This window comes from Myotis davidii, unplaced genomic scaffold, assembly GCF_000327345.1.
Source record: "Myotis davidii unplaced genomic scaffold, ASM32734v1 scaffold209, whole genome shotgun sequence".
In the NCBI taxonomy this organism is placed as follows: domain Eukaryota; kingdom Metazoa; phylum Chordata; class Mammalia; order Chiroptera; family Vespertilionidae; genus Myotis; species Myotis davidii.
The window spans coordinates 1,208,358-1,231,033 of NW_006300047.1; the positions used below are offsets into that span (position 1 = coordinate 1,208,358).

At 50.5% G+C, this 22,676-nt stretch overlaps 1 protein-coding gene across 1 annotated transcript in view; it reads right to left on the minus strand.

The window, feature by feature from the left end:
- Positions 1-22,676, minus strand: part of LOC102763755 (sorting nexin-29) — a 440,536-nt gene that overhangs the window by 309,311 nt on the left and 108,549 nt on the right. The window contains exon 14 of the mRNA XM_015572131.1: positions 434-497. Coding sequence (XP_015427617.1) covers positions 434-497 — 64 coding nt within the window. The remainder of the gene's footprint in view (positions 1-433; positions 498-22,676) is intronic.

Below are 22,676 nucleotides of genomic sequence, written 5' to 3' on the forward strand. Positions count from 1 at the left end.
TCTGCCCACCTTCAGTGGAGATGGGCGCTCCCGCCACTGCCACTGTGCTAGCCAGCCATGAGCCTGGCTTCTGGCTGAGCTGTGCTCCCCCTGTGGGAGCTCACTGATCACCAGAGGGCAGCTCCTGCTTTGAGTGTCTGCCCCCTGGTGGTCAGTGCATGTCATAGCAACCGATTGTGCCACTGTTCAGTCAATTTGCATATTAGGGTTTTATTATATAGGAGAGATATATATATATACACATACACACACACACATACACACACATACATACTTTTTTTTAAAGTGGTAATTCACAGACCAAAAAAGAAATACAAAATCATTGGTCACAATTTTCCCAATAAAGCAGAATTTTTTCATCTGTGATATTTTCTGTCCTGGAGGTAGAATGTCAAAGGACGAGGCCCTGCCTCGAGCCTAGAGGTCAGGATACCTGTTCTCTTCCTCCAGCTCATCCTTCCGGTTCATCATGGCCACGATGGCTTGTCGCAGTTCACCTAGGAAGAAAGCACATCCACATCAGTCCGGGGATCTCTCCTATTCTGTCCTCTCACCGACCAACAATCTGGGTTATGGGCTATTTATAGCGACTTGTCTACACAAGTTCCCTTTCCCTTTCAAAAATAATTCCTATACAACTCAAGTTATCCAATGGGTTCAGCTGCTCACTCTCATTAGCCACACAAAACAGAAGGACAGGATGGAATATGTATGGAGTTGTCTCTTTGGTGAACCCTCAGCCGCCTGGAAAAAGCAGGCTTGTGCTTTCTAAGTGCTTCAAGGTCCCTGCTGCTGGGCCACATCTGTTCTGAACAGTGACATATTCCCAGTTACAGCTGCCCATCAACAGCGATCAGACAGCAGACCGAGTGACACTTGGGTCCACACTGACATGGAAATCCTCAAGTTTACTAAGATACCTGGTTTTCTATAGTCAGCATACAGGCGATCTTGGGGGGGGGGGGGGGGGGGGGGGGGGGGCGGGGAGGAGTCCCAATACGCAGTCCATAATCACTTACAGGAGCTCCTCTCCTGGATAGCTTCTACATAGGAAGTATTCACCCATAGGAAACCAAGTCTTTATATTAAATAACCACCCAAGTTTCCTACCTACATAAAACAACTGTTGTCACTGCCCATCCACACATTCAAGACATCATTCACTGTGTCACTCGGATCTCAAGTCCAGGAGCTTCTCATTTCTCCTGGAGTTATTTGGGGTTCTCCCCAAGAAGCCCTATAAACTGTTTCCCTCCTGGGATTGGCTACTAGGAAGCTCACAGAGAAAATTATGCATCTAGTGAGTGTACTTAGCCATGTGCCAACCAGGATGTGCCCTAATCCCGCTCTGATCTTCTCCAGCCTGTATGTCCACTTGTGTCAATTTGCCTACCACTGGCCTCAATTTCTTTCTGATCTGTTTTAATATTCTGCTTCAAATCCTCTTTAGAAAAAAGGTATGGATTGTTGGTTACTACCTTTTAGCTAAAATCTGAACCCTTATACAAGTACTAGTATAGCTCTGTTCAAAGCCCCTACTGGCACTATCTCATTTAATGCTTTATATACACCTAAGAAATGCATGGCACTGAACCACAGAAGCCACAGAAATAGCAATGACCAACACTGACCCAATCCACACCATCATGCTGGTAGAACCCTTCCCTTCCACACTGTGCATTTCCAGCCTCCAGGACACGGCCCTGTATTTGCTTCAACATCAACATGACTGAGGACACAAATAAAACAATATTCTGATACTAGGAATCTTAGAGGGAGGGGGGACATCACAGGAATAAGGCTGTCAGACGACTGCCCCTTCTGCCTTCCCCACATGGCCTTTGGACACTGGTGGTAATGGTGGGAAAGGAAATGGTTCAAGAGCTGGTATTCCCCCACCCAAAAAAACCCCACAGTTTCAACAGACTTTAACTTTATACGCATTCACTTTGCTGTAGAGCCAGGAGGTGACGTTTGGGTTGATCTCCTTATATTACATAAATATGATATTTCTCCAAGCCGGCGACACTCACTGGCAGAGGCCCTGCCTAACTTGTAATTTTTTCTCGTCCCAGCACCGCACATCCCATTATCTGTTTAGTCTATCACTGTGATTTCCTTCCTCTTCATTACCTGCCACAGCACACACTGCAAGTGACAGCAGAGCAGGGCTGCTGCATGGCGGCCTCCCAGGCTGAAGTGCAAAGGACCACCCATCTCAAATTCCATTCCTGACTGGCCTCAGTGAACCGAACAGCCAATCTGGTCAAGGCCACAGGACAATGTTAACTTTAACTGTAAGCAGTCGATAAGGGATAAAGAGCAGCATTTCAAATCCCTGTGGGAAAGATGGATTCCTCCATAAATGTTGCCAGGGCAAGAAACCATTTTGGGAGCAAGAAACAAGACTTAAATCTCTGCTTCTGCTATGTATCAAAATAATTCAGACAGAATAATTTAAATATGTGAAAAGCAGCAATTAAAGCTCTAGGAATATGTGGACAAACACTGATGCCATCTTGGGGCAGCAGAGGCCTTTCTTACCACGAATCAAAGAACAAGTCCATTAAGGAAATAACTTCTGCACATCAAGGGCCAACCTAACAAAAATAACATCAGGGTAGCAAACAGGTTTTCTAATCAAATCCCAGACCTCCCACGTCTCACCTCGACGACCTGGGCAAATGGCCATCTCTTTGCTTCTCGGTTCCCTCAGCTGAAAATATGGTGCTAATATTGCCGACCACGTGGGACAGGGAGGGGTCGGCAGCAGTTTCCCCGAAGACAGCCACGTTTTCAGTTGTCTGTGGCTGCTCTCGTGCCACAATGCAAAGCTAAGCTGTGGTAACGAAGAGTGAGGGGCCTGCACTGCCTAAAATATTTCCCATCTGGCCCTTTACAGGAAGGGTTTACCAGCCTGTCTTAGGGGAACATCCAGAAGCTCTTATCCCCCTGAGCCCCACACACACTGCTGTCCCTCTCCAGTTCGGGGTGTGGCTCTCTGTGGTGAGGCCCTGGGCCTGCCAGACATTCGGCCACTGGGCAAGGCCACTGGGCAGGACCACTGGCTAGCTGCCAACAGGAGACTGTAGACCAGGCTTTAATAGACAGGGAAATGGCAGTTGAGCAGCTGCTGCCTCAGGCACTGTGGAGCCCTCCACACCTCTCCCGAGACCCCTCAGCCCTGCCTCTGGTCCCTCTGGCTGCCCTGCTCAGCCTTCCTGCCTGCATGTCCCTCCTCCAGAGGCATTGCACCTACACCCAGGGCTCACCCTGCGGACCACCAGAGCTCCAGCCCATGTGCACCACAGCCCTCCACTGGCTCCGCCCCGCTGTCTCCTCCCCTCCTCCCGCTAGTCTCCCACCCCATCAACCCTGCTCCCCTCTCTTGTGCCTTTGCACAGGCTGTTCCCAGCACCTAGGAGGCCTGGCTGCCTCCCCTACTTGGAGCCTCCTTCAAGTTTCAGGTCGGGATCACTTCTGTGACCCCTTGGCCCACTGGCTCTGGCAGATATGGGAGCCAGCAGGCCTGTCCTGTCTTATTCATGCCCCTCCTCTGTCCCCAGCAACCTCTAATTCCCACCTTCCCCCTGCTGCAGCGAGTGGGACCCAGAGGGGTTAGATGAGTCAAACTAAACCAACCATATAGAGCAGCGGTTCTCAACGTGTGGGTCGCGACCCCTTTGGGGGTCAAACAACCCTTTCACAGGGGTCGCCTGAGACCATCAGAAAACACATATATAAGTACATATTGTTTTTGTGATGAATCACTATGCTTTAATTTTGTTCAATTTGTAACCATGAAATTGGGGGTCACCACAACATGAGGAACTGTATTAAAGGGTCGCGGCATTAGGAAGGTTGAGAACCACTGATATAGAGTCTTCTAGAAGTTTGGGATGGGCCAAGTCTAGAGATGGAGGAGGGTGGGGGCAGGTGTATCTCGCCCAAGAGCACAGTCCACATCACTCCACCAAAATCCACCTGCTGAAAAGCAGGCCGAGGACAGTGCCAGGGCTCTTCTATCACCAGATGCAGAGGCAGCGACAAATGAGGTGCAGGCACAGGGCAGAAGCCCACCAAAGACAGGAGTTGGTGAAACCTCTCAGGGGAGCCCAGCTGGCAGAGAAAGTGCCTGGTGGTTAAATGTCAAACATGAGCCTGACCCTGGGGCAACAGCACCGAGCCACCCAGACTCTGAGAAGCATTTTGGCACAAATATAGCCAAAACAGCTCTCTGAGGTTGACACTTGAGACCATGTGACCACAGGACTAGCAGGCAACTAGCCATCCTGGCTTCCACCAGACTCCCCCCGAGGCACCTGGGAGCCCGTCGACACTCTCTGCCCTCGTGAGTGAGACCCATGTCCTCACAGCAGAACAAGCCCAGGAGAGCTCACTGGACCCCACTTTGCCCAAGCTGCCACCCACCATATATACACCGGTTCCTCTGCAGGCCTGGCAACCGAAGCCCCACCCCCACACCTATGAGTTCCTTGAGCAGACAGAGTGCACAGGAGAGGAGTCAAGGCTGGGTGAACAAGTGAACTAACAAACGAGTGAATGACTGGCACCCACTGGGAAAATGTGCCCCTCGTCGGCAGGAACTGAGCATGAGATGGGCTGGGCAGAATGTCAGCTGCGCTTAATAGTAAGTCCAAGGCCGCACCAGAGAATGCTAACCACCGGGTTCACAGCTGTAATTTCCTGTCCCAGTGACAGGGAGTCAGACTCAAACGGAGCTTGTTTCCAGTCGGTGTCTGGGAATAGATACACATGGAAGGGAGGGGGCAGAAAGCATTACCATGCCCTAAAACTGGACAAGCCTGCCACACCATTCCCCTCCTCCTCAGCACCCACCATGTGAATCAACGGTGAATCCCTGATTTCAAATGGGTCGGCAGACCAGGGACCAACCTCCGCCCCCAGGGACCCAAACACAACACAGGCACTTGCAACAGATAACCTTCACCCATTCACGCAATGACCATGGCGTCAGAGGCTGCTATATTAAGTACTATATTAAGTTGAGCCTTCCCACCTTTGGTCATTAAAGGCCCTGGGAGGGGGGGCAAATTATCTTTAGGTAAACTGATCTCAACTTCCTTTTCCAAATTAAATAGGAAGGAGGACTGGATGAGAATGAGGGGGAGATGCATACATCTGGAAGTATGCAAGCTCTCTCTCTCTCTCTCTGTTATATACATAGAACTGGGTAATAATTCTTTGGCTTTATATAGCATCGCTTTCCAAAGACCTCAAAAGAGCCTTTACAAACATCCCCTGGGGCCCATCCTCAGTTACAGTTAAAGGGAGAGCTCAGGAGGGCACATGCACGGAAATAAAAGCATTCTTCTGTGGGTATATACTTAACCTAGGCCATCATTTTTCAAACTTAACAGACTGCTTTTTTCTTTTTCTATCTACCCAATCTCTTTCCTTTTATCTCCAAGAGAAAGGATAATCTATATTGAGCTCTAAGAGTAACTTTTAAAACCAATCTTGGGCCATTGTAGCTTTTTGTTGTTTCTCTTTCCTGCCTCCCCTGAATACCCTGTCCACCCAGGATTTCGACTTTGCAATGTGTTAGGATGAAAAAAAAAAATGCCCAGAGACATGTCCCCAGAGCTTGGGTGGCCAGAGCTCCAGGCTTCGGTTGTTTTCTATACGCCCCGCCAGGCAGAGGCAATTTGAATATACAGTCTCATTTAATTCTCACAAGATTCCTTGAGAAACAAGAATCACTGTGCTCATATGAACGGGGAAACAGAGGCCCAGAGGCAGGGAGTGACTCCCCACCCCACACAGCCAGGAGGCGGCAGGGGCAAGGACCCACCTGGTCAGGCTCCCTCCAAAGCCTGTCCCAACCTTCGCAGCACCAGGCCTAGCTGTCCCCTCCAAAGGAGACCACACCAGCTTCCAGCGTGGCCTCCAGCACTCTCCCAACCCTTCTCCGTCCTCTTGGGAAACAGCAATCTGATTCAATCTGCTCCCCTGGCCCACCCCTCAGCTTTAAAACTACTGTTTCAACATGACCTGGAAAGGAGAAGAAAGGGTTTGAAAAACCCATGGCAAGGAACAGACTGAGAACTCTAAGAAAACCACAAGGGACAGAAGAAAACAACCTTGTAAAGTTCTAGATTTTTACCAACTTTTCCATATGTGTAATTTGGGTTCTCTTGCTCTCTCACACACATGCACACACACACATACACAAGCACAGTGTTTATAGTGACTTGCAGTACAAACCTTAAGGCAGGTGTCCCAAAAGCAAATTCAAACAGGGCCCCAGAAGTAATGACAGTGATGCACTGCAGTCCTCAGAGAGACGTGAGGCCATGCAAAGAGGGGGGATGTGCCCTGCTAAGGCAGCAGCCCCTGCCTCCGTCCACTGTCCCATACAGGGATGCAGCTAGGCTGCCCCCACCTCTCACTTGCCAAGACAAGCCAGAATCCATGTTTTCAGACAAACCAATTTTAAAAGGTATTAACTAAAGTTCTTACCAGGCAGGCACAACAGATCATGGTGCTGAGCCACCACTTCGAGACCCCAGTGCCCTAAAGTCTGAGTTCCTGACCACCCATCAGCTTGAAAATGTCAGGATAGTAGCACACACATGCACAGCCATTTTTAAAATCAGCTTTCTTCCCCACATCAGAGAACGTCAAAAGCACAGAGTTGGAAAGGGCCTGAAAGGCTGTAATGGAAGCGGAGACCTCCAGGAGAGGGGAGAAGGGGGAGCTAGACACCCCAGAGCAGCTGCCCAGGAACCTCAAAGTGATTCACTCGGGGACTAAAAGGGTCCAAGCACCCCTGTCCTGTCCCCCTCAGAAAGGCCTAGAAAAGACCTGGATGTGTGAAGTCATCAGGTTACTAGGAGTAACTCGGGCTGGGAGGGAATCTCTCAATTTCAGACAGTTCCACATATTTTATGTCTAAGAGTCTCTACATTTATTCTATAAAGCTATTTAAATGAAAAGCATCAACACATCATTTAGCTTAAAGAGATATCTCCAGAAGAATAAAAATAGACAGTTTCAGAGGCTGCTTCGAGGGAGATAGCACGGACTTCTCTGACCAGTAAGAAAAGGGAGAGGGGTGGGCCCCACCGCTGCCTGGGGTTTCACTGCCCGGTGCTAGACTACAGAGAGTGACCTGCGCTGAAGAAGGCAACTTTCCTGGCTTACGGCCCCAGGCAAAAAGAAAGACTCTCTCCCCAATCTCCCTCCCCAGGGCCTGGACCTGGCACAGCCCGGACAGAGTAAGGCAGCACCACATGAGAAGAGAGCGATGGCCCAGACACCAGTAGGGCCACGGCTCTCAACCAGGCGGGGCTGCACAGTAAAACCACAAGCTAACTCAATGTCCAGGAGGATCGGGCACCAGTGCTTTTGTGTAAAGCTGCTCAGCTGATTCAAGCAAGGTTGGGAAGCACAGTGGCAGGTGGCCCCGAGCTGAAGATGGCTCAGCACAGCAGCAGCAAGCACTCAGAATCTCCTACTGTGGGCCAGGCCTGCCTAAAGAACTTTACAGACATTATTGTCTCATCAATCCTCCCATAACCCCAAGGTACATGCTGTCACTGTTCCTGTTTTACAGACAACCAAATTACCGCTCAGAGGTTAAATCATCTGCTCAGGGTCACACAGCAGGAAGCAAGGACAAAGGCTATGTTCTGAGATCACTCAGAGGAGGTGGCTTCTGTCCTTGGTCCTGATCTACCACAATGGCTTCTCCGGGGAAGTCTGCAGGTGTTTTTTTCCCCATGGGAGAAAGATGACTGATACGTGTACCCCAACATTCAGACAAGCTTTATCAGCTGCTCCAGCCTGGTCACAGATGTGTTCATGAGGAGTAGAGAGTCCATGTCACAGCTAGAGCATTAGAGGGGACACAGTGCCCCCAGAGGAGATTTGGGGTTTCAGTGTGACTGGGGAACACGCCAAAAGGGAAAAGCAGATGGAGAGAGAAGAGAGAGGGCCTTGGGCTCTAGCTGCCCTGATACACGTGACAATTTTTCACCCACTGCCAACCTTGAAAGATAAGTCTGGGCTTGGCTGTATTAAAGAAAGCAATGAGTTCCTTACTTCATGGAAGTGGTGGTGTCCTCCTCCCCCTTTTGCAGGTGGAAAAACTGAGAAGTTTAAATGACTTTCCTAATAACAGCTGCCAGCAGGCATATGCCATGTCCAGACATTGGGTGAAGATCTGTGCATAAATTGTCTCATTACGCCCTCCAAACCACCCCATGAAGGAGGTGCTGGAATCAAACCCATTTTATAGATAAGGAAACAGACACTAGAACATAGGCCATTTGGTACTGAGACCCACAACCATAATACCCATATGATACTGTCTCCCTGACCCCATGGTGGGATCTGAGAAAGAGGCTGCCAGAGTTTCCTGCCGGCTCTGCACATTACCCCAAAAATCACATGCTCAAGAGACAAAGCCTAAGCAGGATCCAGGCAGAGTCAGCTTGGCCGAAGGTCAAGGGCATGCTTTCACCCAGCTTCTCCTCCTCACACCTCTACTAACTGACCCCTCAGGAGGGAGACCCAGAGCCACTGATCCTGGGGGCCCAGTGCTGCCTAAATGCAATGGAGCCCCTGGTTGCTGGAGGTCTGAGAGCGATAACCCTCTGTTATTTTACTTAAGTGGATTCCTGTCACTTGCAACCAAATGAGGCATCTCTCCTATGCTGTGACTTGGGACCGACGCTGAGCTGGCACTGGAGTCAACGTGCCCAGCAAGGTGGGGCTCACACAGGATGAGAAATAACATTATACACAAAGATGTGTGATGTGAGGGTAAGTAACCAATAGGACTCCAGGTCCTTGGCTGGCTCAGCTGCTAACTGGCAAGGTGCTTTAAGCGTTTCACACCCACTTTGGGTCTCAGATGTTTAGTCTGTAAAACAGGAGGTTAGACAAGCTGATTGCCTAGGATCCTTCTAGCTCTGAGATGCTGTGACTCATCAGGAGTAGCAAATGAGCCTTTCCAGCTTCTGGCTCCTACAAGCAAATGTGGCATGTTAGGCGTCCCGTCATCTGCACCTATCCACTGGCTGGACACCAGCAGAAACGTGACCGTGACCTGCCTAAAGCCCCAGGTCTGCCATGGTCCCGAGGGCTGTGCCACCAACATCTGCTGCGACTGGCCTCACGCACAGCAGGGTAGCGGGGTTAACGGATGGCAAGGGAGATTAATTGCATGTGAAATACCCATAAATAATTAGGACATCAGCTGCACAGCTGCCTTCCACCCTCAGGCTGTGATATCATATGTATGGGCAATTCTCAAACAGACAGATCCACACACATAATCTGCAATTAATTGGAAGCACACAGCCACTGGGAGAACACAGGCAGATCTCACACCAGGCTGAGCGGCACCAACTCTACGCTCTCCTGTGCTACACCTCGATGTTTTGAAATCTGATACACAGAGCATGGGTTCTAGTCCCTGCTCTGCTATTTACCTCCTGTGCAGCCATGTGTATGCTGCCTGCCCTCTCTGGTTCTGCTTCCTACCCCCACAATGGGCATGATGGCACCTACCGTCTACCACCAAAATGATGGAGGTGATTCGAGGGGAGAGAGGTCATGAGGTGCTCATAGATGAAGGATGCAATGCTAATGCCTGGCTAAGCAATCACCCCTCCAGTCACCTACTCAGTCATGACCATCAGGGAAGAGACGCAGAATGATGCTCGTGAGTCTATAGTCAAGGCAAGTGAGGCCCAGAAAGGTGGAATGACAATCAAGAGACACCAGAACACACGTGGCCAGGAGGCAATGGAAATCACTTGGCTCTCCTGACACTGAGCCCACCACCCTGTTCCTGAGCATCGAGTTTTCCATCCCTGCCGCTACTGCCACAAGGAACCCCTTCCCTGACTATTGAGAACAGAGACGACATCTAACCTCAGATGGAAAACAGGAGGGTTCCCTTCACCCAGCAGGAAGGAGCCGAGTCATCAAACTACCCCCCAGCACAGGTAATGGCAATTCCTCAGCTAAGAATAGGATATTCAGGCCCAGCTGTGTGGTGTGTGAGAAGGGCCCCTTCCCAAGCTCCACCTCCCCCTCCCACCTGAGACCTTGGGAGCCTGGCCAGCTCTTTGATTAAGAAACAGCTCAGCAGGGGACTCTTTGCCTGCCCCTTGTGGGTGTCTGTGCTTGTTTCTCAATAAATGTTAGCTTATACTATTAAAAGAAGAACAAGGAAGGAAGGAAGGAAGAAACAGCTAAACAGAAACTTTTCTCAATGTGAGCCCAGACTGCCTGTAGTTGGGTTTTGACCTCACACAGCTTGTCCTAGAGCAGCGGTCGCCAACTGGTGGTCCGCGAGGTCCGAAAGGTTGGCAGCCGCTGCTCTACAGCATGTCCTTCCTGCATGCCTTGCTTGCTTTGTTTTCTGTACTGGGAAAGCCTCTGTTTCAGGAAACTTCACACACACACACACACACCCCACCCCAGTGCACACATAGATCCTAATAAACCCGTCTTTAACAGCCACTCCTTCTGGGTTATTTCTTTGGAATTAGCAAGCAATACACCGAGGTTTTCTCGGACCTCAGCTCTTTGCATTACGCCAGCCATATTGGAGGAAGAGTGTATAATTGGAAACTGGACAATCAGTGCCCTTTCACATTCATGGATTTAACACTCCTACTTTATTTACCTTTAAAACACAGATCAGACACTCTCCCAAAGGAAGCCGTCCTGGCTCTTCAGGATGAAGCCAACCAGAGGACCTCCGCTTTAGCTTTTACAACCGTCCCGACTAACTGGAGAGTTCCGTGTGAGCAGGATTCCATCCATCACCTCTGAATTTCCCTCCGATGCCCAGCGCAAAGGTGTGTCTTCAGCAGCCCAGGGACCAACAAACACTGAGCTGCCTCTTCACCAAGAACCTTCTGCTACCACCTTTGTTCTTAGTTCAAGATGCTTCACCGGGCAGGTGGAGAGCTGCTGCTTTCTGAGTCCAGTTCCAACTCTAAGAAGGCGCCACTGCCTTATGACTGGCACTTACTATGGACCAGCAGCAGAGGGCACCCTTCTCAGTCCCCCCACCTGGCCGTCAGAGGCTCAGAACTCCGAGGGCAAGTTCTGAGACCCTCATGGGTGGTGAAGGGAAAGCTGACAAGTCGTCCCTAACTGGACTTAATCAGTACCTGAGCACAGATGGCTTCAGCAACCCAAGGGCCAAAAAACACCGAGTTGCCTCCTCACCAATAACTTTCTGTTACCACCCCTATTCTGGTGCAAGAAGCTTCAAAAGGCAGGGAGGAACAATAAACTCCATGGCGTCCCAATTTTCAGCAGTCACAGAGCTTGTAACCCTTGCGAAGCTCTTCAGGCCCCGTGTGCACCCCCTGCCGGCAGAGCCCTGGGAATGGTGACCGCAGGGTGGGCGTGGCTGTGGAAGCCCCAGGAGAAAGAATGCACGCTGGACACCTGCCATGCTGGGCACGTCCCAGACCTTCACCGGGCGTTCCCTCGCATCTCTCCCAGAGGAACCGAAACTGGAAGTGTGGGCTCGGGAGAGTGAGTGGCCCCCACACTATTAAACCTGAGCCCTCTCTCTTCGGTGATCTTGCTTTCCTCCAGCAGCCTCATGAAGACCTGCCTCTCTGGGCTTTCCTATTGTCTAAAGCTCCTCTCTCCGGCATTCCAGCATTATGGACCTGCCAGCTGCCACCTGCACTGTTCATCCTGAGCGATCTCTGTCACAGTCACACTACACTAAGCTGCCTACTGGGCGGCTGTGCCAAAGCCACTCCCAACCACTCTCCTTTGCTGCCTTCCAACTTACAGGCTGGGAAGCCAAAAACTCACTTTCTGGTTTTCCTTGCAGCTCGAGGGGCCATGTGACTCGGTTCTGCTCACTGAGATGTAAGGGGAAGTCTGCTACGTGAGTGGTTCTCAACCTTGGCTGCACATTAGAATCACCTGGGAATCTTTTTAAAATCCTGATTTCTGGGCCTCATCCTCCGGAAATTCTGTTTCTTTGTCACTAATGTTGTGGCCCCACCCCATAACAAAGAAACAGAATTTCTGGAGGATGAGGCCCAGAAATCAGGATTTTAAAAAGATTCCCAGGTGATTCTAATGTGCAGCCAAGGTTGAGAACTACTGCGCTTCGTGGTCTTCTGGGAAGGCTTTTATTTTCCTGATAAAGAGAAGAGAAAGCAGGTGCTCCCCCTCTCCCTTGCTTCCTGCCTGAAGTGGATATAGTATCCGATACAGCAGCAACCATCTTGCAAACATGAGGCAACAAGCATTAGGATGAATGCCAATAATTACAGAAGTTGGGTCAGAAAGAGCCTGAATCCTCAGTGGCACTGAGCTACTAAACCATGCCAGCAACCAACTACCTCCAGACTCCATGTTATGGGAGAAATATAAGCATAGCTCAGAGACACTGCAGGTTTGGTTCCAGACCACCTCAATAAACTAATAAAGTAATGCAATAAAGCTAGTTGTAATGCGTTTGCTGGTGGAGGGTCTTGCCTTCAATTTATAAAAAGAAAATCTGTGAAGAGCAGTGAACCGAGGTGTGCCTGCATAAATACTTTGTTGCTGTTAATTGGGTTACTAATTACTTGCAGCTGAAAGCATTCCTCGCTGACTTACCACCTCCACCCATCTCAGGCCCACCTCTTTGCCTCTGAAGCCCTGAGACCACCCCCACACTGAACCCAAATCTCACTGAGAACCAAATTACCTGTCTTCTCCAAGCTCTGGAGTCCCCACCTGTTACAACAGAGATCAAACTACTTATACCACACAGTGGCCCTGGGACTAAAAGAGATAAAGTACTTGAAAGGGTGGGACAATCTCACGCACGGTTGTTCCCCAATATTCACTCATTTCTCTGGAAGGCAGCACAGCAAAGACAAACCCCCCCCCTCCCTTGCTGGTTAGGCAGGCTTAGGTTTTATACACCTGGCTCTGTCAATTACCAGCTCCTTACTTCAGGCAAATGATTTAACCTCTCTGAACCTGTTTCCTCACAGTAAAATGGAGAAATCAATATTCACCTCCTATGGCTGTTATGGGATTAAATGAGAAAGAATGACTAGCACAGTGGTTCTCAACCTTGGCTGCACATTAGAATCACCTGGGAATCTTTTTAAAATCCTGCTTTCTGGGCCTCATCCTCCAGAAATTCTGTTTCTTTCTTATGGGGTGGGGCCAGAACATTAGTAACAAAGAAAGAATTTCCAGAGGATGAGGCCCAGAAATCAGGATTTTAAAAAGATTCCCAGGTGATTCTAATGTGCAGCCAAGGTTGAGAACCACTGGACTAGCACCAGGCAACCCTAGGAACTGGAAGGTCAATCACTCCCTCCCTTCAATTCATGCTCCCACCCAGGAGAAAACCACCCCACATCAAATCCCCCAAGGGGAGCACGAGGACACAGCCACCGCCCGTGTGCAGCCAACTTCCTTTCAGCTCCCTCCCGACAGACGTGAGGAAGGGAAAACATGGCCCGGAGTAAACAGGCTGGAATCCTGTTCCAGGCAGAAATGGTCCACCCTGACTCAGCGGGAGTCTGAAATGCAGTCCCAAAGAACAACCCCCCTCTCTCATGCTGCATCCCCATTCCCAACACTTACAAAGCCACGGAGAAAGGCTGTCCTGCTTTCACTGGTGCAGCCAGGCCGTCCCCAGGGGCCAGCAGGGAGGAGCGACAGGAACGGGTGCTCCATCACCCATCTCCTCCAGCTGGAGGTGCCCAGCGGGGGGCTGACGGACATCCCCAGCCAGGCAGCAGGCCTCCCTTCTTCACAGGAACCTGCAGTTTGGGTGTTCCCTATGTTGAGAGTCACAAAGCCTGGGCCACATTGAATGCTCACAGTGATTCCTCACAGCGCGACTCCAAACCGCCATGAAGCCCGTAGGATCAGGGTGCGAGATAGAGGCCAATTGAGCACTGAAGCCACTAACCTGAAACCTGTGGGCCTCCCTGCATAAAAGCTCGCGAGACAGGAACCAGGTGTTGTAAATGATCAGCAGGCACGAGGAGGGTGCTCACTGATGCCACCTGCACAGCACCCCTCAAGGAGGAGGAAGTGCCACCCCAGCACACACGCCATGTGGCTCGTCCAGCACGTGCCACACAGGGAACTGAGCTCTGGCCAGTGCTCAAATCCAGGCTCCTTCCTCACAACCAGCCACAGTCCATTCTGCCCCAGGCCGGTCCTAAAACCCAGGGAGGAGGGAGGAGAAACCATTTGCTCCTGGACCGCACACTTGCCTCCACCTCCCAGCCCCGCCCTCCTTCACTAGCAAGTTCACAGCCACCTCTCCAAGAAGGCAGCTCCAACATCTCTCAACCCTTCATGCCCTGGGCCAGCGGTTCTCAACCTGTGGGTTGTGACCCCTTTGGCGGTCGAACGACCCTTTCACAGGGGTCGCCTAAGACCATCCTGCATATCAGATATTTACATTACGATTCATAACAGTAGCAACATTACAGTTATGAGGTAGCAACGAAAATAATTTTTTTTAAATATATTTTATTGATTTTTTACAGAGAGGAAGAGAGAGAGATAGAGAGTTAGAAACATCGATGAGAGAGAAACATCGATCAGCTGCCTCCTGCACATCTCCTACTGGGGATATGCCCACAACCCAGGTACATGCCCTTGACCGGAATCGAACCTGGGACCTTTCAGTCCACAAGCCGACGCTCTATCCACTGAGCCAAACCGGTTTCGGCGCAACGAAAATAATTTTATGGTTGGGTCACAACGTGAGGAACTGTATTTAAAGGGCCAGAAGGTTGAGAACCACTGCCCTGGGCAGTTCACAATGTCATTCACCAACTATTCCGAGCATCTGCTGGTGCCACGAATGGCACTAGCCCGTGGGGACTCAGGGTCCCTCTCACTCGGCTGCAGACCAGCAGGTGTGGCTCAGTTTTTGGAGCATTGTCCCGTACACCACAAGGTCTCAGATTCGATTCCCAGTTGGAGCACATGTGGGAGGCAACTGATGGATGTTTCTTTCTTTCTCTCTCTCTCTCTCTTCCTTGCTCTCTAAAAATCAATAAATTTTTTTAAAAAGAAAACTGTCACAAACTGAGAGATGCTAGGAAGGGAAAAGAGTGAGAAAGACCAAAGTATGTGTGGAGGGCGTGATCGGACAGGCAGAGGAAACAAAGGTGAAAATTGTAATATGACAAAGTAAGAGTTCTTGGGTAGGCAGAGGGCATGGGAGGAGGGCGAGCGTTCCAGGCAGGAGGAGGAATGGATTCAAGTGCCCAAAGGGAGGAAGGACAGGCAAGTCTAAGGAGGTGCCTGAGGGCCATGTGGCTGGAGGAGACAGGCACAGGGGAGACAAAAGGCAGCAGGGAGGTGACAGGCCCCGGATTCTGGACCAAGAACAGAAACTGGCCCCTGCCAGGTTCAGAGGAGGAAAGTGAGCCAGGGAGAGAGGATGTGGACGTACACCTGTGCCCTGCTCCCCAGATGGACCGCGTCTCACTATGAACGAGTGCAGTGCGTCCCTTCACTGTCTGTCTTTCTAGGAATCCTCGTGCAGGTCCCATTTTATTAAAGCCTGGGGCCCCCAAGGAAAAATACCGTTTCCTATTAACCACCAGGTTTGCTTCCGTAGCTGGCAGCCTGTCTTAAAGGGCCTGAGCCTGCAGACCTCAGACAGGAAGTTGCTGTGTAACTGAGTCATGGTACAGAGGCTGTATTAGGCACCAGTGTCTCGTTCGAAGTGATCAATGTGGGGCCGTGTGCTTTTTTTTAAAGTCTGGTCCTTAGTCTTGCTGGGGAGCCTGGCAATTGAGGGGTGAAGCCCAGCCTCCCTCTCACACCTGGCCCTTCCCCCGCCCCAGGATGCTCTCCTGTGCTGTCCTCATCGCTAGGCTGGGGTCGGCAGGGAAGTAGCCCTGAAAGCCTGTTTGTGCTCCTCATACTCTCCCGGCTGAGGCGTCCGTGTAAAACCCACTCATCTAGAAAGAAGACGAAAGTCAGTGCCAAGTCCCACCTTGAGAAAATTAGTCTTTACTCAGACTAATACACAGTCGCCATTGTGGGCAGCAGAGATATTACCCAGGGGAGGACTGACTGCAGGATCCCATGAGGACAGGGACTGGCTGAGCAGAAGTAAACAGAGTCCCACCTCCATCCTGCCTCAGGAACCTCTGCGGGGAAAATGTCCCCAAGCAGGGACATGGGAAGAGCCATCGAAACCTGTTGCAGTTGAGACAGGCAGGCTCATGCTGATGCCAACTCCAGCTCACGGACGTCTCCCAGCCCCTGCGCCTCCGCATTCACTCTGCCCTGTGAGGAAGCAGCGATGAGATCACTTCCACTTCAGAGAGGAGGAAACTGGAAGCTAATAGGCCTGTACGTACATCCACATCCTCCTCACAGGAACCTACAGCCTGGTGCTCGGCTTCTCAGCTGGAGAACTGACAGCTCCCTGCCTGCGGGGTCCCCTCTGTGCTGTGTTGGCGGCAGCTCTGTGGTGCATGCACCGGTACCTGCGTGTACACAGCTAGGACCAATGTGGCAGCTGGGCATGGCAGACCAAGCAGAGGCTTTGGAATGGAGCCTCGTCAAATCCTCACTCCACCAACCACCAGCTGGGTCACTCTGAGTAACATGCTGAGCTCTCCTGAACTCCAGCAGTGGCATCTGGGCTCAGGTTATGACCAGCCAACTCACAGGGTTCAGGGGAGCTAAGTGAGTCACAGGCTACAAACCCATGTGCAGCCTGCCAGCACAGGGACACAGTAGACACCGTAGGTTCCCAGCAAGCCCGGATGCCTCTTGCCCCTCAAAGAAGAGACAACACACCATTTCCAAGACCCAAAGGGTTAAGGTTGGAGCCAGGTCCGGTGTCCAGGTGCTTTGAGTGCACCAGCTGCCTTGGTCTCCATGGTCCCCCAGCCCACCGGTCCTTTCTCATGGAAGTCACTCACCAAGTCTCACCATGGCCTGGCCTGGCACTTCCCTGAAGGAGGGGCATCAGGACTGCCAGGCCAAGAGTAAAGTGGCAGTTTTCCCCAGGCTCACCGGAGCCCATTTCCATCAGTGCTTCTCACCCAGCGTCAGGCAAAGTCAGCACAGGTCAACTTCCTCGGCCACCGAGATGGCTTCTCGTGCCCAAGGACTGTCTAGGAAGATGCTGGTCGCCAATGCCAAGCCTGTCGCCATCCCAGCTAGAGCGGCATAATGATCCTCTTTAGGACAGCAAACAGCAACTGATCTATCAACAGGAAAATCTCTATGGTTCAACATTGACCTTTCCCTATTCCTGTGCTTTCCTAGCAACTCCTAATACATTTCCACATTTCATTTGGGGGCTGTCAATCAGTCCTTGACCTTAAAAACAATGCTCATGGCCGAAGTCACTTCATAGCTTGCTCAGTACCTAATTCTACACTGATAACAAGCTCTTTAATCTCTTGGAACACAGTTTCTTCATTTGCAAGATGGACAAAAGAACACCTCCTGCAGAGTCATGGGAAGATGAGTGCGGATAGCGACCAAGGTCAAGAAGAGACCTGGCATGCAGTGGGCAGTCAATATAGTGACACCTACTAATTGCCTCGATTCTGCTCTGTTCACTTGACCAACAACTACTGATTGCTCACAAGGTGCCAGGCACACAGATGGATGAGAAAAAAAGACACAATCTGTGACCCTGCCCTGCTCTCAAAGAGCTTGCATATTGGCAGGGATGCTGACAGGCAAACAACATAAGTCTGGAGCGGCTGAACGAAGATAAACGAAGAGAGATGTTACCAAGTGTCTATGGGGTGGCAGGGTCAAGAAATGCTTCCTTTGAGGAAAATGCTTGTGCAAAGACTTGACGGGGAGTACCTGGCTCCCCCAAATTGAGTAATGCTTCCGTAACAGAGAAAACTGCTTACGTTAGAAACTGCACACAGCTGCCTAGGGTATGGGCTGGACACTGGCCTGGTGAGACAAGGAGTGACCGGTAATGGCCTTTTAAAGTGGGCAACTACTATTTGGCTACTGCTGAATGCTGTACAAAAGGCTTAGATGTTCTGATTTTTCCACTGAGGCCAAATAGTTTGGTTTGTTGTTCAGTGGTTTTTGTATGTTTGTTTTTTTAACAAGAATACCGAATGGTTAAATGTTGGCAACTAATTAAAAATGTTTTCACCACTGTGCAGCCCAAACGAAACCCTCTGTGGACCACCAGTTTGAAACCTATGAGCATAAGCAGATGCAGAGAGTGAAGGAACCACACAGTAAACACACAAGAACTGCCAGCTGTTTACATTTTGGTTCAGGATCAAGGAATGGCAGGAGATAAAGTGACACATGGGCAGGGCTGTTCATGGAATGCCCTGGACTTGATCCCAGAGGGGATGGGCAGCCTCTGAAGGTAAATGTCACCTACAGTGGTGGCTACATGAATCTATATAAATGATAAAATGTCTAACTCCTGCACACACATGCACGCGAACACACACACATCCATGTAAAAATGGTGAAATCAGGTAAGGTCTCAGCAGTGGCCGTTCCTGGTTTTGACCATGCCCCCTGGTTCTGTAACATGTCATCAGTGGGTGAAGCTGGGGGAAAGTACACGGAAATTCTCTACTACTTTTTACTAATTCTTGTGAAATTTAAATTCTTTCAAAACAAAAAGTTTAAAAGTATATATAGGGGATAAAAATCAGAGCCACAATCAGACTGAGAGCTGTCTTCACCTGGAGTGGGCCCCGGCCACCCCACGGACCCGTGTTCCTCTTCCCCCACAGCTGGCCACATGACTACTCAGAAAAAAACCATTTCCCACCTGCTCTTGTGGCTAGATAAGGTCATGTGATTATATGCAGTGACAGTGAGGTGAGCGGGAAGTGACGTGGAAGGTGGAGTTGAGCCTGTAAAAGAAGGAACTGTGAGTGTGATGGGTGCATGGACATGGGCAACATCTGAGGAATAACAGCAACCAGATAAAAGGGGACCGAGTTCCAACCTATCATGTGGGAAGAAATAAAATTCTATCTCATTTAAACCAGTGTTACTCCAGGTCTTTGTTACAATAGCCAGAATAACCTCCTGCCTAATACCCTACCACATGCCACCAACAAGTACGCAAGGTGACTTTTCAGGCCCCTCCCTCAGCCCACAAGCCGGGGATGAGCCAATGAAATTTAGAGAAGAGAGGCCCTAGGAAAGCATCTCGTCCTAAGCTGTGCCAGCCATGCTGCAGTGTGTCCCTCCCAGACGGGATACAGATGGAGATGCAGGCGCGGTCCCTCTAGAGGTGCCCTCTTAGTGAAGATGGATGACGGAGGGCCTCCTCGGGAAAGCAATCACTCTGCATCTCCTCCCCCTCACACCACACAGCACACTGCCGCTGAGCTCTCTGTGAAATACGGTTGGAGTCCCTCAGTCCCAACATCTCAGCTCAATCACCTGAACTTAATATCTGCACAGAGAACTGCGAACTCTCCTCCCCAGAGCACTCTCCGCACTGCAGGGGTGGGGCACACGAGACACAGGACCGTACTGGTCAATCTGAGGGCTTCCAGAAGGAGAGGGGGAAGGGACAGGAGTCCCCAGAAACACAGGCAGCACTGTTCACCATTTCCTGAGTTTTCCATTGCTAACATATTACCGGAAAAAAGATGTCTGCTGCTGAGTCATCAGTGCTACCAGAAGAGAACTAATTTAGCCCAAAGGGTCAAACCTCATGAAAGATACGTTGGTAGATCTTCCTTTCCAAATGCTCCTTTCAAACTGGATTCCCAGCCCAGTCCGGCCTCATATTTCAGTTACCTAACTGGTCATTCTGTTGACTCAGGCTCTGAGGACTGAGCGTGCGACCAGCAGGCATCCCCAGCAGACATCCCCAGCAGACACTCGAGGCAGTTGAGAAGCCAAGCCTTCAGTATTCTTTCCAGCCCTCCTCCTCAGTGTAATTTGTCTTTTGGGCCTATCTCTGGAAGGCAAAGAATGCTCTGAATACAATATACAGCAATAAAAACAAGGATCAACAACTATTTGCAACAAAGTTTTGCACAGAAAAATGCAGCAGATTTCCAGTATTCCAGGTGATCGGTGAGTCCACTTTCATGGGCTATAAAGAACCTTTCACTGCAGTGTGTGGAAACAATGGCCCCAACACAAGGCCAGTCCTGGAGCAGTTCTGGATGCAGCCAGGCGCCAGGCAGTGCAGGGGGAGGAACTCTCTAAGGGCACCGCCTCAGAGGACTCCAGCAAGGGGGTCTGTGTCTGGTTTCCCGGGAGACGATTCTCTGGAGCCTGGAGCCCACAAGCATCAACCGCACCTTCACTCTCAAACAAGACACGTAGCTGCTGGATGGTCTTTGGCCAAGTAGCAGCCATAGTTTCAAGGAAACAAATTCTGATTTTTTGAAACATAAATAAATCTATGTTTTCTTTGATTTATTATCGGGAATGAGAGGCTGAGATGTGAGTTTCCAATTCCAGGAAACTGAGGTGAGAAGAGTTCCTTTTTTTCAACTATAGTTCACCCTTTTATTGGTGAATTTTAGAAGGGCCCTAATGACACGGTTAGGCCTCTAGGAATGAATGAATAAATTAATGATTTGTTCATTACCGGTGACCCAAGAGCACCATGGAGAGATGATAAATGGAAACAAGGACACATTAAGAAGACACTTTCCTTTATCATTATTATCAAGGGACAGCTGTGACTAACTAAAATTGCCAATATAAAATGATTAAAATTAATTAGGGGTCAATAAATCGTGATTACGAAAGGGAGGAACACAGGGAGAGGGCAATTAAAGGTTCTGAAAGGCAAAGTGGGGCAAACTGCGTAGGATGGCTGGATGTCGATGAGAAAAAAGTCTTGAGAAAGGAGAAGAAAATCGGTTGTTTCCTTCAGTCAGTGGAATGGCCACAATCCCTCCCCATTCTAGCAAGAAGGTGATGAATAATTTCTAAAAAGTGCTACTTCAAGAGATGGTGGTTAAAGAAAGGTTCTGAGCTGCAAACGTAACAGCTCAGAGATTTGGAGGCACACTCCTCGTGCCAGGAGGAGCAGGACTGGAAGTGGGAGGTGGGCAGGGCCAGGTCTTTTAACCAAGGGCCTGCACTGTATTGATCCCTTACATTTCAAAAATGCCGCATGTATCGCCTTAAGCAGAGTGTCCCAGACCCTCCTCCAAGCGGCGGGGTCTGCTGCCCGGACCAGACAGTCATCCCCCAGCTGTTCTTCCCTGCTCCCCAGTCCACCCACGCTCCACCCAGTGGCAAGAATGGCCCTTTTAAGATGCAAGTCAGACTGTGTCACTCCTCTGCTCAGAAGTCCCCAATGGTTTCCCATCTCACTCAGAGTAAAAGCTAAAGTGAACCTCACCCCTGACTTCTCTGCCTTCATCTCTACTACCCGTGGCTCATTCTGTGTAAGCCAAGCCCAGCACTCCCCACCCCAGGCCATTTGCACTGGGGGTCCCCTCTGCTGGGAACACTCTTCCTCCAATACCCCATGGCTCCTCTCAAAGTCCCCTGGTCAGAGGGGCTTCACAGACAGCAGGACATTAGCCTCTGACCACTCCCTACCAATGCTCTGGCTGCCCTCCATTTTGCTCCAGAGGACAGAGCATCGCCTCACAGATTTATTTATGTTTGTGGCCTCTGCTCTCCCACAGGCGTGTAAGCTCTATGTTTCCTGCTCTACCCCTAAAACAGCAGTTCTCACCTGAGGGGGGTTTTGCAGCCCATGGAACATCTGGCAAAGTTGGGACATTTTTTGTTGTCAGAACTGAGGTGGCAGTGATACCCACATCGAGGGGGGAGTGGCCAGGGATGCTGGTAAACACCCCTCAGGGCACAGGACCACCCCCAACGGAAAATGATCCAATCCAAAGGTCAACAGTGCCGAGGCTGAGACCCCCTGGACGAGAGCCCATCGCAGTGCCTGGTACACAGTAGGTTCTCAGAATTTGCTGAATGAATGGCTGAATAAATCATGAATAGCCAGAAGCAGTAGTACCCAAGGCTTAGGAACCTGGGACGAGGTCCCAGGCACTCCCGTCAAATACAGCCTGTGTGATGTTGGGCAAGCCCCTTAATAGCCACCAATTAGACGGGGCTGATAAGAGACCTACCTCGTGGATGATGTGAGATTGGATGAGGGAGTTAGTGCAATGTGCTCACAACAGTGCTGGCACGCAGAGCACCTCGTTCCTGGTGCCTGTGGTCACTGCTCAGAACCCACTCCGGAGACAGATCTGTGACTAGGGGCTCAAGCAAAGCCCACGTCAGAACCTTCAGGTGCGAGGGTATTAAGACACCAGGCGAAAGGGGGAGGGGGAGTAAGGGGAGGAGGGAGATGCGAAGGACAGATGGGCCAACATCCCAGAGGCACAGGCACATCTGGACACTCTGCTTCCTCTCCTAAAGAAACTCAGAAGCAAGAACACAGCCACCTCAGACGGGCTGCATCTGCTCCTGTTCCCTGGGGCCTCCTTGTTTCCACTACACTCAGAATTCTTGGCTCAATGAGTCAGAAAACTTGGCTGAAGAGTGTGTATATGTGGGGAGGGGAACAGATCAACCCCACCCAGGTCATAGCATTCTCCCCCCGCCCCCCCTGCCACAAACACCCAGCACACGTGCACCTGCACACAGCAGGCACTAAATGCAGAGCCACTAAATTCTGAGCTGCA